At 38.9% G+C, this 19,096-nt stretch overlaps 1 protein-coding gene across 1 annotated transcript in view; it reads right to left on the reverse strand.

The window, feature by feature from the left end:
- Positions 1 to 16,765, reverse strand: part of spidr (scaffold protein involved in DNA repair) — a 39,430-nt gene extending 22,665 nt beyond the window's left edge. The window contains exons 1-8 of the mRNA XM_034703230.1: positions 16,520 to 16,765; positions 16,041 to 16,202; positions 15,852 to 15,915; positions 14,649 to 14,828; positions 13,707 to 13,852; positions 10,316 to 10,545; positions 9,230 to 9,330; positions 5,611 to 5,830 (exon numbers count right to left, since the gene is read on the reverse strand). Of these exons, the coding sequence (XP_034559121.1) occupies positions 5,611 to 5,830; positions 9,230 to 9,330; positions 10,316 to 10,545; positions 13,707 to 13,852; positions 14,649 to 14,828; positions 15,852 to 15,915; positions 16,041 to 16,202; positions 16,520 to 16,606 (1,190 nt within the window). The 5' untranslated portion in view covers positions 16,607 to 16,765. The remainder of the gene's footprint in view (positions 1 to 5,610; positions 5,831 to 9,229; positions 9,331 to 10,315; positions 10,546 to 13,706; positions 13,853 to 14,648; positions 14,829 to 15,851; positions 15,916 to 16,040; positions 16,203 to 16,519) is intronic.
- Between the last annotated feature and the right edge of the window lie 2,331 nt (positions 16,766 to 19,096).

Genomic DNA, 19,096 nt, shown 5'->3' on the forward strand with positions numbered 1-19,096 from the left:
AATTGCAGTTCCAATAAGACAAGACCACACAGCGCTACATAGTTCAATTAAAGCACTTTCCAAGCGTGACATCATGTGTGGAAAAAAATCACCCCCGTCTCAATCAAGCAGGACGAGTGTTCGCTGACAAAAAACAAAAAATGAAATGGGGAGACTGAATATTTGTGTCCTGAAGTAACCTTGTACTACTGTTCAATTTTCCTTAACAGTTTAGATGTCACTCGTGTTTCTGCCAAGAAGGAGATGTTAAACTTCACCACAATATCTGCTTAAAAGTACTTCAGCTCACTTTAGAGGCATAAACAAGTTTCTGATCATTATACAATATGTTTAATAAATGATTACACAATGTAATGGGGACAGAAAAATCACAGCATTTAGGTTGGTTCCTTTAAAGCATCACATTTTCTGATATAATTCTGCCTACCTCTGGAAAAATGAAAGCTCAGTTTTTACATAAGTGGAAATGGCTGAAGGCGAAAGGACCCCAGTAAGTAAAGCCCACATTGTAAATAAAAGAGGCCTGTTGATGGAGGAGGAGAAGTTGGAAAGATAAGTGTTGAAAACTCGGATAAAATCCTTGAAAGGGCAATCAGTGAATTAAAAACTTTGAGATGGTTCAAAGCAAAGAACTGCCCGTCTACTAACTGCCTATTTATCATTATTAAAGGGTGCCCCAGTCTGTCCTTATCACAGCAGTAAGATCAGGTTCTGTTGTACTTAAGGATCATTGCATCAAACCAATTATCAATGATGCAATACATTTGATGCAAAGTGAAACAATGGACAAAATGACCTTTGTTATGAGGAACTTTTGTTTTGGTATTCCAACAGCTGATGTGTCACTGTGTTTAGCACACTTTGAGCCTCTTACTGTAAATTAACACACGATGTCACCTTCATGTCTAGATCACCTTATTGAAAGGGATCCAAATCATATCTTAACAAACTTTGTGACTTCAGTATATTCTGTATGGTGGTCCAGATAATTGGTGTAATAGGACAGTTATCTGGTAGTATTTGGTAGTGTAACACTGTAACTTGTTTAAGTATCTCTTTGTAACTGTTGATATTTAACAGCGTGAACTAGAAACTGAATTTAATCATACTTGAGGGCTGTGGGGAAGAAAGAGCACGAGACAACTTCTGCTGTGCGTCGTGATGCCTTTAATGACCCTTCATCAACCTAAGACAACAGCACATCAAACTCATGTCATACCCTTAGTTCAACTCAAAACCATATCAGCCTGAGCAACCTTAAAGAGGCAGTGCAATATATGAAACTGCATTAAAGAACATCAATGATACAAATAAAATTAGAATTAAATAAGGACTATTTGGCGAATAAACTAGACCAAGTTAAATCTCATCTTACAGTAGTATCAAGGCCCCAAAGTAAATGTAGAACTATACATTTGTCTATTTGACAAATATAATATCACTTGGCAACACAGGGTGGTGGAACTTGAAATTTTTTCCACTCTGGGGTAAATGACAAACACCTTAATGGCACAGAGCCTGAGAACATCGTAACCTGAATAATAACCATGTAATTATGAGGTAGCTTGTTTGTGGTAAGTTTGAAATACGACTTAATACCTTTCACAAGTTACACAGATAATAGTCTGATGATTGCTTATCATCACTGACTCAGAGCCAAGAGCACTCTGTGACTGGAACTGCTGTGCATGTCACAGCTCGTCTCAGACCTAAGGTGGAAGTTCAGACAAAAAATCAAACACACAGATCCAGAGAGAAAAAAACACAATGCAATGAAAACATGGAGAAATACACCTTTAAAAAAAATCAAATCATCATTATTCCCTGCAATATTTAGGCAAATGTAACACTTTTTACATTTACACAGTTTAGTTTTGAGGTGCTTATTTGATGTTTTGATCATTTTGGGTGGCTGTTTTTTTGAGTACAAGAGTTGTACTGCACTAAACAGACAAGTTAATATCAAATTTCTCCTTATTGATTTACATGAGCTGCTGTAAAAGTGAGATCCTAAAGATAAAAAATATATATATTAATGATTAATAACTATTGATGGATACTTCAAGTGTACATCTCACAAAGTAGAAATATGATCGACTAAATAACAATCGTAAAAACTACACGCCTTACAAAAGTGACATCAACATCCGGCACCAGTACAGCATTAACTGTACGATGATGGTCCTTGATTGTGTTTGATTGTACATACAGTTCTTGGCATAGTTTGCTTTACAGAGGTAGTGCAGACAGTTGGATGACTCATCTAGTCAATCACCTGCGAATAAATCCACTGGTGTTGTGACAGTCAATAATCCCAGACATTTATCAAGAACACAAACTTGTGTCTGTTGGTTTTACTAAAGCGCTTAAGTCTTTTTCTTTCCTGTAAATTCAGATTGAGTATGAAACACAATCTTCAATACTTCATAACTTATTATGAAAATGTATAATTCAAACTTTTATAAAGTCAGCAAGTTTAGTTTTGTGTATCCGTACAAATCTGAGGTCTCATTTCAGTATATTGATTGTGTGCCACTTTAACCCTACAACTGCAGACGATTTTAGTGTAATGCTGTATATTGTGCTCCACTGCATTTCTCTGAAAGTAAAGTTGACAGTGACATTACAACTAAAGTTTCTGTTTTTCAAAAGTTATACTGTTTGGGCACTTTTGCCAGAATTGATAGGACAGATGAAGAGAGACAGGAAACTCGTGGACCAGAGAGGGGGGGAAGGCATGCAGGGACCACATCCTTTACACACGAGGTGCGCACCCAGACCACTTGGCAAACGGAGCCCCCATTATTCCTCAAGATAAAAATGTATCTTGTCGGACTGACTATGACCCGGTTTGGCTCCCGGCTGACACATGACCGCGTTTAAATGCTTATTTTTCTAAATAAGAACGAGAAAACTGGACACTGTGAGTCTGAAATATGAATCTGTTCAGTGCAGCAAATCCACATGTTGAAGTCTTCACTCTATGATCATGCGTCCACGGAGATTATGAGCCTGCTCCTCATGTTGATATTCAGCATGTTAACATTTTGAACACCTCAATATGATCCATAGCTGTTTAATACCGTCAGTAACATAATGAAGGAACTGTAATGAAGGAAAATTTGATTTAGGGGGAAAAAACACATTTGGCATTGTTTTTGACATGGAAAACGTTTACGTTGTTTTAATGATTAAACGATAATTGATCGTTAACATTTCCGAAGATCGATCATGGAAAATACTTAAAATTTAAATCCCTAATTCAAAGAGATTTACCTTATTTGTTTTAATATTTAATACTTTCATTTGGGAATTGTTCACTTTCCGTATCTCTATAATTGTTCTAAAATTTTCCAACAAGGTATTTTTGTATGGTGATTATAGTTTTTTTGCAAGTTGCGAAAAAAAGTGTGCAGAGTTTTTATTTGAGTTACAACACACCTTAAAAATTAAAAAGGATTAGTCTGTTTACAAAGCAATAAGAGAAGAAATTTATATTGCAACTGTCCATATCTGAGAATTGAAATAAAATAGTTATTTAAATTTTGAGTTCAATCCAGTTTTCTTGAAAAGCGTTAGAGAATCGTAATGTGAACCAAAAATCGGGATCCTGGGTTGAGTGTATCATTACATCCCTATTAAATAACCTAAAAGGATGAAGATAATGGACAACAAGCTTCCACACCTGTTGTTAAAATGTTGAGGAACTAATATAAATTAATGGAATACACTGTTACATCGTAATACTATGTTTTTTTTACTTCTCTCTTTTTACATTGCGATTTCAATATTGTGCTCCACTTTGTAGTTCTGACACATGCAGATGTACATTTAATTCTAAATACAGCACTGACAAAGGCAGCTCTGCGTGAGTACTTACTGAAACTCTGAATAGTTTTTGTTACAAATGCTTTAATATAAACTTTAGGTTGTATTTTAAATGCAGTGCTTTAAGTGGGGTATCATACACTGTGTTTTTTTACTGATTATATTTACATAAGTAAAATAATAAAGCGTCTATTCAGTAAGAAGTAGTACTGTATGATGTGAGAACTTCATTCACAGCTGTTAATATAAACAATGCATAATACTGACTGATTTCCGGCGCTCATGTTATGATTAATCCTGATAGCGTTTTTTAATCAGTCAAAGATCTAAGCTAGGATCAGTAATCAATGAGCCTTACTGTTCTGCTAGTAGAGCAGAACATACTGTACAAAAGAACAGGTTCAATAGCCGTACAGGAAGCATGACCCCATTGTGAACAGGTGAGTGGGCCTCTGTCATCATCAGACAGGTAGCCGGTTAAGGAGTGGCCGGGCTGCTGGCGTCACAGCTCCTCAGTGAATAATCCCTGCAGGTATTTCCGCTAAGGCCTCGGCCCACTCACAGCGCGGCGTGGGAGGTGGGAGGAGCCGACCTACTCACTACAGGAATTATGGGGGTGGTTAACTCTTTGACTGTCACACCGGAAACTGACTAGAGGAATTTTACCAGAATGATGCTCTGAATTTCCGGGTTTTTGGCTTTGAGCTGTCTTGTAGTTGTCAAAGATGGATTAATGAATGACTCTTTAGGGTGTATTAAACTTGTCATGACTGTTTTATAAAGATTTAGGGACTTTTTATTGCATGACAATGGATTGATTTTAAATGTGGAGCAAATTCTGCAACTTCATGGAGTAATTTAAACAAACAGAGGATTTAAGGATGCCGGTGAATATGAATAATAGTTCTTTGAAAGAGTAAACGGGTGTGTTTGCTGAAAGCTTTACTCTATCTTGTGATTTCTGAAAAACAATACAACAGGGAAGGAGAGGTGCTAAAGCCAGAGATACTCTCCAACCGCCATGTGTTTTCAATCTCAGCCCTTTGGCTCCCTCCTCTCTCTGCTCCCAAATGCTCCAGAAAATAATCTTGCTCAGTTTTTTCCCCCGGCTTGCTGGAAATGACCTAACTACTGCCAGGAAGAGGAATGTGAAGCATTCCCTGGAGCTGTTCGTGACGTCGGAGCGCTGAGGAGGCCCCTGCTCTTCCGCCAGCTTGGATATTCCAGAGCACACTCAACCCAAACTCCCAACAGCTGGAGTCAACTGCTGCCTCGCTCCAGCTCCAAAACAATCCTTAAAACACACACACATACACACACATACACACACACACACACACGCCCCCACCTCCCACCTCCTGTCCTCCCGGCCCTGTGTGTGTGCCTCACATCTGGGGCTTTGCAGCTTACTATTGTGAGAACATTTTTACACTTAAACCCAAAATAATTTAATTTAGTCATGATTAAAGAAGACCAAAATATTGAAACTCAATCAAGAAGTATTTTACATTTAATGTATATTTACAACTGTAGTATTTTGGCTGTCAGTATGCCTCGTTTGCATTGACTTTTAAGAACCTGATTCTCTTTGTGAGGCTTCAAGTTTCTGCATCACTCATGATTGGTCTAAAGGTTAGTGGTGACACTTTTACTTTCATGTGCTGGACTTTGCTTTTAAATCATTACATCATAAGCTGAAAATCAGAGTCAAACTCTGATTGTGCACAGTGAGGTAAAAACGTCCAGATGAAGAAACACATTTAACGTACTGCATGGTCTCACCATGGTGGGTATATGTGGATGATATCTCCGGGTGCAGGAATCAGCTGTGCTGCAGTCTCTCTGTTGAACAGCACTAGCACACGAGCCCTCTCCTCAGGGATGGGGTCACTGTGCGGGTGGCTCTCTCCAGGGGCCTGCTGGTGCTCACAGAGGGCCAGTTGCATGCTGCATTCCTCCTGAACCTCCAGCACCTCCACCACCAGCTTGCCAGGCCTGTCCACTGGAGAGCAGAGCAAAAACAACAACACAGATGTTGAGTGTTTGTCCGTGTATGTGTATGTGTGTGTGTGTGTGTGTGTGTGTGTGTGTGTGTGTGTGTGTGTGTGTGTGTGTGTGTGTGTGTGTGTGTGTGTGTGTGTGTGTGTGTGTGTGTGTGTGTACAGATCGTCCTGATACTCTCACGGACTCTTGCTCTCTGTGGGACTCATTATGCATTACTTGAGCAGTTCAGCTTTAGAATCAGAACGATTTGCACTGCATGGCTGTAAAGGCTTTTCTGACTCAGGCTGAGTTGGATATGAGATACAGTGAATCCCACTGGGTGAGTGTGCAAATGTTTGGAATTTCACCATGGTGCTGACTGTGCTTTTGGCCTGAACAATAAAGTCACCAGAGATAATTACTGAGAGCAAATCAAGACAATGTCCTGAAGCTATAAATCAAACCCCAGATAATAAGAGCAACTTGGCTGCACGTTTATTTTCTGTGTTAAGTGCAATGAATTGTGAAAACTTCGGCATGAGCGAGCACACAGTCTGTGCAGTTCAGTGTTTGCACACGTTAGTGATCTCTTAAAGTGGCCAGAGGGAAAGGTTTAATATGTTATGAGTAAATCTTTTCAAAGGGATCGCTTGAGAGCTGCAAAGTTTGAACGTGCATTCGCCCAAACATGAAGGTTAAGTGTTTTGTTTGTGCTCTGAGCATTTACGTCACAGATCACAAAATCATCAGAATAACCACAACCCAACTTTAAGATAGTGCTAGAGTCCTCCTTTTAACCTCTGATGATCTGATAAGTTTCAGGAAGAGCTTTAAGTCAGGAAATCAGTGAAGCCCTCATACACTTGCAAGTGTAAGTGCACTTACATCACACAGACTGAAATTACTACAACAGAGATAAACAGGCATGTGGCAATAGAGTTTCAAGTGAGAGGCAGCCACCTCAGCCTAATTTCCATACTGCCTCAGGCCCTCGTCAGCATTGATGGGTGTTTTCATGACGAACATTACACCGTTTTGTTGATATTGAGGTAGTGTTTTTTCATAATCAGTCCCGTGCATTTGTTAAAGGAAGAAAAGTTAAATGTTTTCCACTGAGTAAGTATGTCTTTTTTCCCTCCAGGTGAGAACGTCCCCACCAATATATGAGTCTGATGACTTAAATAAAATACGCAAGTCTGTACTTACACTCATATTCAATTCTATTAGTTTGTACATCAGGTTATCTCTGCCTCTTTCTCTCTCTCTGTCTCTCTGTAATACGGTACCTGTAGTTGCTAATGTAATTAACACTGAGCATCCCCACGTCTCGGTTTCAGCGCGTTAATGTGTCATTAAAAAGCTCTAACATCCACAGGTATTGTAGAAGAGCACATGTTGATAATAAAAGGATAAAATTAAAGTAAGAGATATTCTCTGAGGCAGAGAGAGACGAAGGTAAGAGTTCATAACAGTGGTAGGCTTATAGGCTACAGTCTCGTCATGTCAAAAGCTTGACGTCTCAGTAACTGTATTACAGATCTGAGGAGGATATCGAAAAAGGCCAACATTCATGGTGCATCAACAAACAAAAAAGTGTTTCCAGTAGGGATGTAAACAATTAATCGATTAGCGATTAATTGATTGTTAAGAAATTACTCGAAACACGCATTTTTGTTTTAATTTTCCGTCACGTGAAACAAACATCATGTGGTCTCATATTACACTCAGCTATCAATGAGGTGTTTTAAGTTTAAAGCATGTTTCGATGTGAATCAGCTGTTAAAGGTGCTGCGCACAGCGGCAACCCTCAGCTGGTGGCTGTGGCTGTGCATCAGGTCTCCACGTGCGCTTTTAAAGAGGATCAATACGCAACTGCTGCCAACAACGACACTGACACAAAGGTTTACAACTTTAAACAGGACATTTCCACCTTTAGATACAAAGCCTACAGACTGTTGGGAATTGTTAGTATGCTATGTTTGCTGAGCAGCAACATCAGAGCCGTCTGGGCTTTTCTGCAGCTGGACTGATTATGACCCGGTTGCACTCCTGGCTGTCACCTGACTGAATACACGTTTAGGAAAAGTAGGCAGAAAACTGGACACTATGAGTCTAAAGTACTTTGTTAGTATTATGAGCCTTCACTTTATAAGACTATGTACGTGGAGAATATTCTTATGAGCCTGATCGTTGATAATCAGTGTTAAACATGTTACCCGTATTCAATACCGTCAGTTATATGCATTTTGTTGCTGTGGAAAATTGGCATTGTTTTTGACATAAGAAAAATAATAGGTTTTTAATTGATTAATCAATAATTGGTTGTTAACATTTCCAAAAATCGATCACGTAAAATATTTAAAATGTACATCCCTAGTTTCCAGCTGTAATAAAAATATAGACAGCAATCCCTTTTATGTGACGGTCTGGTCATTTGTCATTTTGTAAGGGAAGAGAGTGCAGCTTGGTAGAAGCAGTGAACATCTCTGTCTTTAATGAGCATCATCAGACCAACATGTGATGACACTTTCATTCTTAGATAATGTGAAAATATGACATCCATGCAGGAAATATTGGATATTTATTTTTCAAATGTGAGAAGTTTTCCTTTAAAAGTATAAAGATAGTTTCATGACAAAATAGTGCATAAAAATACAAGAAGTGATGAAATTTGAAATTTGCTGGGGGAGAAAACACCCAACCCCTCCCTGACAAAATTTTATAACAATATTATTGTACTGATTTAATTGCAACAATTTGTTGGTAAATAAAACAAGCACAGGTGTAAGATTTTCCTTTCTCCGATTAAACTATTATTAGAATTCTTAAAATCTGTTTCCAGTTAAAAGTGTTTGGTTGAACATATATTGTCAATGTACGCAGTAAGGAAGGGACCACCTCAGCCTCATTTTGAGCCAGGAACTACTGATAAAAAAAAGTGGGTTTTTTGTACAATGCACAAAAATAAAGTATTGAGTAGGCTGGTATAAATCTTCACGCTTAACCTTTGTTCAATTCTTAACATCTTACATAAAGCAAACCATCGACTGACCACAAACTCTAAATTACATCAAGTGGTTTCTTTACTTTTTCCACCATCAACTGTCACTTTTAAGGCACTGTTTGTGTCCTATTATAAGGACGTACTTCACGAAAGAAAAGGAGTGGTTTGGTTCACCACGGAAAGGAAAGAAAGACCTAAGCAAGCAGTTTCCTGTCACCTACATACTGAGTTCACAGTTCAGGGGCACAGTGATCAACCTTCAGCCAGCACTTCCTCTGCATGGCCTCTTTACGCTGTCACATACAGCAACAAAAAAAGACACTGTCTCCATCCCACTCACAAATCAAAGTTCATCATTAAATGTGAAAAGTGAGAGAGAGGTGAAGGTGTATTGTGGATCACATGGTCGATTACCTGTTGCTGTTGAACTGACAGAGGTGGACTGGTGTCTCCAGAAGCTAATGGCTGACCTCTGTCTGCTCTGGAGTCGATTCAGTCTCTCAGCAAAACCCCCACTGTGCAACAAACACACAAACAAACAAAAACAGTCAACAAACAACTGATGAGTGTACGTGATAACTCACACAGCTTCAACCATAGCATAGGTGTTTTATGTCAAACAGGAGATTATCTGATGAATCAAGCTGTCGAAGACAACAGATAGCCATCTGTCAGATTTTGAGGCCTTGGAGATGGCAACGACATTTAGCACCCACATCGTGACACCAGGTGTCCCTTTTATCATCAATGTTGCTGTGGAAACATTGCCGCCAAAGTTTGGATGTCATCTGCCAGCAGACTATACTTAGCGTTACTTTTCTTGCTCCTTTGTGAGGCAACAATCTTGAAATATACAGCAATGTGAGGTGGGAATAAGTGCCTAATTGACGTTTTAAAAAATAGTTGTTTACTCTGTATGAACGATGGTGAATTAAGATAAGATAAGGTATACTTTATTGGTCACCCATTGGGGGAAATTCTTTTGTAACAGCAGCTTACAACACGGGACAGGGGAATACAACAATGTACTAACATAGTTAAAAAATATAATAACAATAATAATAGCAATGATAAAGGTAAAATAGAATAGAATAAAATAGAATAAAATAGAATAGAATAGAATAGAATAGAATAGAATAAAATAGAATAGAATAGAATAAAATAAAATAGAATAGAATCGAATAGAATAAAATAAAATATGGCAACTATTACAGATGTATACACACTATGTATGTACATTTCTATGTGATAAATAGATAATCTAAGTTATTGCACAGAAAAATTGCACCAGGTTATTTAAAAAAATCATACACAGTATGAAGAACAGTGCGATTCAGATGAAATACAATAGTTATTTCTGAATGTGCCAAGTCACATAGTAACTGCCATGTAGTGGAATGAAAAGATGGGAACAGATGATTAACGGAACATTGGAGTGCTGGTGTTAAACACAATTCTGGGCAACTGTAACATGACTTTGAAAAAGAAGGACATTCAAACCTTTGTAATTTCTTTTTCTTTTTGGCAGAGTCTTCAGGGGTCTTGGACTGCCTGACAAGCGGTTTCTGAGGCGTCTGCAGCATCACCTGAGCAGATCTGACCCAGTCACTGACTGACCTTCTGCTGCCCTCACCACTCTGAAGAAGAAAGCTCTCAGAGTCCAGTCTGCTGGAGGTCGCTGTGAAGGGAACAGTCTCGCTGTCGGACATATAGCCTGTAATCTCCAGCTCCTTCATATAGGGAAAATGTATACGTTTTGGTGAATTACGAAAAAAAAAGTGGCCTAATTTTTTTAAACATTTCATTTATGAATGTAAAATGATGGATTATGTACAGCTATACAACAGAGGGGGTTAGATTTTCAAATGGTGTCAGCTTCCAAAGAATTAATGACAAATCATTAAACATTGAATAAAATAAAATAAAGTCTTTAGTGTGCCAAATAGATATGGTACACTGATTTTCTGTCATGCTGATTAATTCCCATGAAATGCTACCACAACAATCCTTTTTGCTGTCTCACTGCTCACTTCACCTGAGGGAATCAGCTCTCATGGAAAAATCCACAAGAAACCTGAGTTCCTGTCATGTGCAGACACGACCAACATACCAAGCTCTGTCAGCCAACGTGCGTTCTTATTTGAATCAACTTGACCCTGGTAGGCGCGCTGCCAGCAAACGTCACACTCTAACCAGCTACAGAGAATAAGGAACACTATGTTCTTGGCCGCCACTCAAAAATGTTTTCACCCTGCACTAAAAGTATTGTAAGTACACACAGCCCTGTGCAGCCTCATCTACTCGCATGTTTTCCTGAACAAACAGTAGTAAAATGAGGTTTATAGCTCCACGCTGTTGACACAGCCCTGATGGAGCTACAGCCCTGATGTGGTGGGAGGGGGGGAGGTTGTTGACCCTTGATGTTAGCCGGCTGCATCTGCTAAGAGGCCATCCTCTTTGGCCTTGAAATGCTAAGTTGCCCTCGCAGCTCCGCCTGTATACTTTCTGCACTGGAAAGATAATACAGAGATCGGGCACACATTCATCAATGAGTCAGCCGTACATTTATCTGGAGTAATAAACTGCAACTTGGACTGTGATCTCTTCCTCTGTATCCTGTTAGATCCGGTTTGATTTAAAATTGGCAGTGTATGATTTCCAGGCAAAGAAATTAGGTTGTTCCACTTTGCAGCTCTAACTCAATCAAAACTTACTTGTGCATACTAAAATATCAGATTGTACTAAAGGCGAGATAGACAAATGCTATTGCCGTCACTGAATATGCTGAGTGATGAGAAAACAAACTGTCAGCCAAAATACCGCAACGATTCGTTGCCCATATTTGAAAACTGGGACCCCAAAGAGTGTGTCGTTCTATCTGGCTTTTGACCACAAGCCTCCTGTTAAGTGATCTTTGACCCCAGAGAGCTGATAGCAGCAAATTAAAGTGTGACAAGAGGAAGTAGCTGGGTCTGCGGGAGTGATGATAATCTGTCAACAGGCTTCCTCTGCATACACAGCCTGCAAACTTGCAAGAAGACACTAGTTAATTCAGTTCACCTTGGGCTTCACATGATGAGTAGCACCATTTAATAAGTGTCTAAAGTGATGCATAGACCCTGGAAGATTCAGATTATACTATGTTAACTGTCATAAACCAACGCCTTCTTCTTTAAGGACATTTGCATCATCAGCTATCTGGACAGGAGCGGTATTCCAGTAATTTGGTCCCTTCTGACTGATCAATCCCATTTTATAAAAGTGTGCTGCAAAACAACAGTGTGTGCAGTCTTGAACCTGAGCACAACACCTTCACCACCACTCCTTGTACATTCTCTCCATGCCAGCCCTGCCTTTAACAAACACTGATCCTGAACAGCTTCTTAGAAGGAGAGAGTGCAATCAGAGTCTATTCAGCGTGCAGCTGTCCAATGACTCAAACTCAAAGGAACATATTTGTTGTGTTAAATGCATTCAAGACAAGCACAGTAGGTGCATCTTGATACACAGAGGTTGAGCATTATTGACATTGTGTATAAACTTGAAGATTATTTTCAAGATTAATATGGTCATCAAGAGCTGCATGGATTTATTGACCAATGGCTACGTTGATTGTGGGATCTTTAAATGAATTGTTCATGTAATGGTAGATATAGCTGCTTACAGCCTCTCTGTTTTATATCTTATGAAACTAAAAGTCTTTAAGTTTTAACTTACAAAACAAGACTTTTAACAATCATTTTTCTCTTGGTTTACCTGGTGGACATTTTACAAATTAAGAAATCTACTGAATATTCTTGCAAACAAAACAGTCAATGATTCTATGATGAACGCACTCTGATTTCTAGTCCTTGTTTTGTTTCTAATATTTCAGAGAAAGTTGAGCCCAAGAACCCGAGCTGCTGCCATGAATGGCTGGAAAAACAGTCAAAACCTCAAAAACAGGCAATTTACTGGGATTAAGCGCATTAAAAGATGTTATTTTCTACATTTGGTATGTTAGACACAATACATTTTTGTCATTCTGGCTTGAAAAATGATGTCATAAAACACTAATATCTAATTGATGTCCTTATACACTGTGCTGCAGCTCTGTTGTTTTCATTTCCATAAATTATACTACTGAGAGCTATTTAATTCCCAACAAATCTGAGTTTGAGGGGATAAAAGAAACCATTACACTTAATCCTCACACATTACAAAGTGTTTTAAAAAGTGCTTTGGATCAGTGAATAATTGGCAGCACACTCACTCAGTGTTTTATTGCTACCTCAGCTTGTGAACTTTGACTGTTTGGAACATGAGTGCACAGTGCAGCACTGGTTGAGCCTGTGAGGCTCTTTCAGGACATGAGAGGAAGACTGCAATGCTCCCCCTGCTGGAATAAAGGCTGAAGACACAAATCAAATCCAAAGACCTAAAATAACACTGAAGTTAACACTTCATATAAAAAAAACCCACAATATTATTTGGCATCATGTTGAAACCTGTGCATTCATGAAGTATAAGAAACTCAGGCTCAATACAGATGAAAAGCACAGTCTAGAGTGTTACCTTGCACTATTATACACAGGACTCTAGGAAAAGTACAAATACTTGAGTCACTACTTCTAGGGAATCTGAGGGCACTGACAGTCAACTAAACACTTAATTAGAAACATATTATGGACTCAATTAGATATGCAGTGTTAATAAGGTTGAGTGGCCCCATCTAGTGTTCATTTGAGCACATAGCAACTGGGTTCTGGTCCACCCCTGTAGACCTCACAAGACCTCACACAACTCACTGACATAACTAGTCACAACCTATTGTACAATGCGATATGTGCCTGAAGCTTTAAGCTTTTGCTGTCTGTGGGGGGGCACAGAAAATCTGAATATGTTCACTCACATTTTCCAGTTTATCTTGTGGTAAATCTTCTGGTTTTTCATCAAAGGGCGCTGACTCACAGTCAGAGATTTGTTGACCACTGTCCTTTTCCACATCTTCTTCAGACTCATTCTGCTCACTGTCTGTATCAATTACAGGAAGGTCATCTGAAGAAAGAAATGACAAGGAATTCCCTCAAAATCAGCAACAAATACGTGTAAGATTTACAGGATCATTACGAACTCAGCGAATGGAGATAGCATTGTTGTACAGGCAACTGAGAAAAATCGAGAAAATAATAGCCAGAGAACCCTGGGATATCGGAGCAGCTTCAAATGTTATAAGTAATATAGTTATTTATGTCTAAAGTAAAGTATTTACTGTATTCATTTATCACACACACACACAAACACCACTGTAAGATGCCTGTTACATAAATATGAAGCCACAACCTGCAGCCAGTTGGCTTAGCTTAGCTAAAAGACCAAAATCAACTGAAGAGAGAGATGTGGCTCTGTCTGAACATCACCATACTGGCCAACTTAAAGACCCCAAAAAGAAATGTATTTACACAATACTTCCTTGTTTAACAGGAAACTCTAAGTAGCTCTTTCTTGGTCTGGTGCAGTTGCAGGTGTGGTTGAATGACAACCACACAATGACAACTGACAATGACTACATGCAGTTACTGAGCCACGCCACAAATAGTCGTCGCTGTTTATACTTGATATTAAGACATTAAACTAAAACTAAACTTCTCATAGGACTTACTGCAAGAAATTAAATTTGTGATTTTTCTGACATGTTGAGGTTGAATTATCACACAAAGTTGGCCAGAAGGCTTATAATCCTTGAAGAATAAGAGACTTAAATAAGATCTACTTTTAAAAACCTGACAATAGAGTTACAACAGAATAATATTCCCAAGTCCTGACTCAGCTAGTTACAACAGACTAACTTTACCTTTCTCAGAGATGAGTGCGTGCAGCGCTCTGGTGTAAGACTGACTAAGAGATTTGGGTCTTAGTGGTCTCTTAGGACGTTGTTGCTGCTCTTGGGTGTCATCATCAGACTGCTCACTGTCACTGGAGCTCCATGCAATGTTCACTGCATCCTCTTTGCAGTGAACAGCACTTGTCTGCACTGGGAAAACACAGAAGCAAATGAGAACATTATGTCTTATAATAACTCTCTCTCTCTCTCTCTCTCTCAACATTACCATGGGCTAAGCTCCTAATGTTTCCTTTACACTGTCCTAATTAAAAACAAATCATGGTCTAAATTAAGAATAGAATAAAGTGTGCAGGTATAAGATGGCAAGTCCATCTTTAAATCTGAAAGTATCTGATCACAGTTTCAAGTAGGATATCTTTTTATTGTTGGCCTCAGCTGGTTTAAACAAATCCTTTTGTACATTTTTCAATGTCAATGTTTGTTTCTTCGATCTTGTTGTTAATGCATGTTTGAGCGAGGATGCTCTTTAAGAGGTCCTCAATTTCAATGAGACGTCACCCCTTTTGAAAAAGTGCTTTAAGATAAAAATGTAAGTAAGTGAGTCAATAAAGGACAAATTATCAAGATTACTTATATATTCCCTTTTTTGGATTACCTTTTATGCTGCATGGCCAGTTTATGCATACCAGGGTTTGATATCTATCTCACTCACACTTAAAGCTGATGTTGGTAGGAATGGTGTTAATAACGTTACTTTTTTTTCTGCTGGGTTTGGAGAAAAGGTCATAATGCCAATTGGTACTCATCGTATGTGGAGTAATTGGAGAATATTGCGAAATCTCTGCGTTTTCCAATGCCTTTGTATCAACCAATGTTATTATTCCCCTTGTTCCCGTTATAAAGGACCAATCATAGCTAATCTCAAATCCTCTGTCTTTATGGTTAAGGGCAGCCCCTAGTACGTCTTCCGATTGATTGACATTTCATGGACAGAAAAGGGTTACAACACCCTGAGCTGTCCCACCAGGCTCAAGAATCACCTTAGCCTGCACACACCGATCTGTGTGTGTGTTATTCATTAATATGAAAATGCTTTTTACATTTGATCAAACTAGCATGTGGATTGGATCACTACATGTAATAAAATGAGGCTATACATTACATTATTGCACAATATTTGTTTTATAGAAGTTGGATCAAACAACAAATTACCCAAAGTGGCGGACTGCGTCAGTTTTCTTATGTGTGACAGTTTCCTTCCTGATGATTTTAGGTTCTGCAACAAAACAAGTATCAACACCATAAAACAATGTAAGGGCACGAGAGTAACAGTGGATCAGAGTGAATATAGGAATGTGAGTGTTGAACCGGCCATGATGCAACTCATAAAAATATATCAACCTTGATCACTGGAGACTCCAGAAAGCTGTCTCCACACTTCTCCCAGCTCTTTGCAGAGGACACGCATGAAAGTGATGATGGCTCTCTTGCTGCTTTGGAGAAACTGTTCTCCACATTATCCGGGAAGAAGACACACTGTGTATCCTTGGAGTTTCTTTTACGCTGTAAAGTTAGAACACGTGCGCGTTTGAAAGATTATAATACATAAGGTTTTACATTCACAAAGGAAGTAACTGGTTTAATGCTGATTCTCATGGTGTTCAACATTATTAACCGGGGTTCACTCTGTTAACAAGCTACAATAACAAACACTGGTACATAAAGATAATACAGAAACTCTACTTAGTTGATCTGACCATAGCCTGTGTGTCTGTAGACTGTGTAAACTCAGCTGTGGGTGGGATGAGTGACATGGGTTGACAAAGCTAACTAGCCTGCAGCTGTGCGTTAGCTTAACTTTGCTAGCTAGTTTTTCTTACCTTTCTGGCAGACATGGTGAAACCATTTGAATGAATTCTGACAGCTGCTGGAGCTTTGACTTGTATCATAAACGACGCTATCACCATGAATCTTTTTTTAACCCATTGTCATGCAAACACGGTTTGCCGGTGTCTGCTACCCTTACAAACTAAGCTAACTTATTAAGTGTTGCTCAATCTGAAGAGGGGTGTGTTTGATTTGGGAACAGCGTGGACCGGCGGCGGCCCGCCTGTGTTTGAGTATGTGAGCGAGACATCAGTGGCGGAGCCAGGGGTGGCCCTGGCCACCTCTGAAAACTGATTGGCCACCCCTGTGGCCACCCATAGGCTGTGTCCGAAATCACTCACTCATTCCCTACTCCCTACTCACTATATAGTGAATTAAATGTAGTTGACTATATAGTGCACTCACTCAGCAAAATTAAAACAAGACTACAATAGACTGTAAAAAATATGGACGTAGTATCCGTGACGTCACCCATCTGTTTCTGAAGAGCTGTTTTGAGACCAATCGGCAGCAGCAGCCATATTGCTTCTGTCGAGCCAGTAAAGAGGCGGGCTTTGAGCCTCCTAGCCAACAGCTGCAGTGTTCCCACAGGCAGCTGTGCCTCTCATTGGAAGACTGGTAATCTCAATATCTTCGAAATTGCCGAATTAGAAAAAAATTCACCCCCCTCACAGTGAGAGGACGTCGAGAAATTAGCTATTCAGACTACACTCATCTTTTGTACCAGGCTGTAAACATGTTTATTAATGCTGCAAAGATCGTCTTTTTCCCATACATGTGTATGTGACTTCCGGTACTTCCGGAGCCAGCCTCAAGCGGATCCTCGATGAACTGCAGCTTTTAACACTTCCGCATTGACTCATATTTTTAGACCGGAGGTTGCCGCTTGTGGCCACCCTGAAATTCTTAAACATGATTGGCTATTTGACATGTCAGAGGCATTACTTATATTGAAACCAGCTATTGTGTTGTTGTGTTTCAACAAGCTGCAGAGAAACTAGTTTCTTTGCATTTGAATATTATTTTTGTTGATGCTTTGACTTTGGCCAATCATCCTCATTTTGAGTCCTTAAAGAGTTCAGTTCAGCAGATTTAAATGTTGATACTCTGTACCATTACATTTTTAATGCCAACATTAGACATCTACAAAAATGTAATATTTTTTTAATTATTTTATAAAAGAATTTAAAGTAGATGTGATTATTGGAAGTAACCCTCTTAGGTTTGGGGTAAGCTCTTAAGTTTGTTTTCCACGCCTGGCCACCCCTTCAACAGTCAGTGCCCCAGTTTGGCCACCCAAGTCAAAACTGTCTGGCTCCGCCACTGCGAGACATCCGTTCAAAATGTCAAGAACTATTTTTCCAGATACTTAATTCCTTCTTTACTTAATTTTTTCCTTCTATTTTATACTTAGAGGGTTCCTTATATTCCTCTTGTCACCTTAAGACGTTTATAACTTTATTTTCAAATGAATGCTGTGGTTTAGAAGTAATTTATTATTGAAAGTACATCATATCATTTGTCATCAGGGGCGTCGCCAGGAATTCTAGACCCCCTGAAAAGATATCTCAGTGGTTGGGCCCTATCACCACTAGTGATGTTCGATACCACCGATTTCCTTTCCAATCCGATACTGAGGAAAATTCAGGCTGGTATCGGCAATACTGATCCGATACCGATACTTTGTGAAAATACACCTTATGTGTCTGGTAAATCTAAAAAAAATAAGTGTATTTCCGAGTAATTTATTTATTTATTTATTTATTTATTTATTTTAACTCGTAAGTATACACATAACACATTTTAACATTAACATAACATCCCTGCTGTCAGTTTGGAGTAGGAAATTGACAACCACTACAACAAGGGGGCATTATTTGGTATAATCCAACCTCATGAAGTAAAATAAAACTCTAAAAACCTACAGTTTACTTTCAATCAGATTCAGCCACACTTGATGATATGAAAATATGACAATTCCTCACTTTAGGCATGAGACGCGGATCTCACAGATACATTCTGAATGTGTGTTTATTTATTCAAACAATTTTAGTTATCTTATTGCAGCTATAACAAAACAAAAGAAAAGCATAGTAGAAAACACATTTTATTTCAGGCCCATTAAGGGCCCCCCTCCCCACTTGGGCCCTAGGTAGTCAGTCCCACTTTTTTCCCACTATGACGCCCCTGTTTGTCATTATTGTTATTGTTGGGTCGTATTTAAGCATTTCAGTTGTAGAGCAACTACAATGATATGCTGTAGCTAGTTTGCACCACAGGTATAAAATAACAAAACTAATGTACTTAAGTACATTACAAGACAAGTTTCTCAAATTGTGTCTAAAGAACGTATACCAAAGTATATCAATTTAATGTTTTTTAACACTTACTATTTTTCCATTATTGTTTCATTTTCTCATTACCTCAGAATAACACAGCTTGTTTTCTTGTGATAACAGGGTTATTGTCTGGTGATTTCTACGGGCTGGTCACTGTGATAGGACAGACCACAACGTGCCATGCTGCCACTGCACACACTAATAAAGTAAAGCCTATTTCTATGTTTGTTT

Source organism: Notolabrus celidotus, chromosome 15 (genome assembly GCF_009762535.1).
Source record: "Notolabrus celidotus isolate fNotCel1 chromosome 15, fNotCel1.pri, whole genome shotgun sequence".
In the NCBI taxonomy this organism is placed as follows: Eukaryota; Metazoa; Chordata; class Actinopteri; order Labriformes; family Labridae; genus Notolabrus; species Notolabrus celidotus.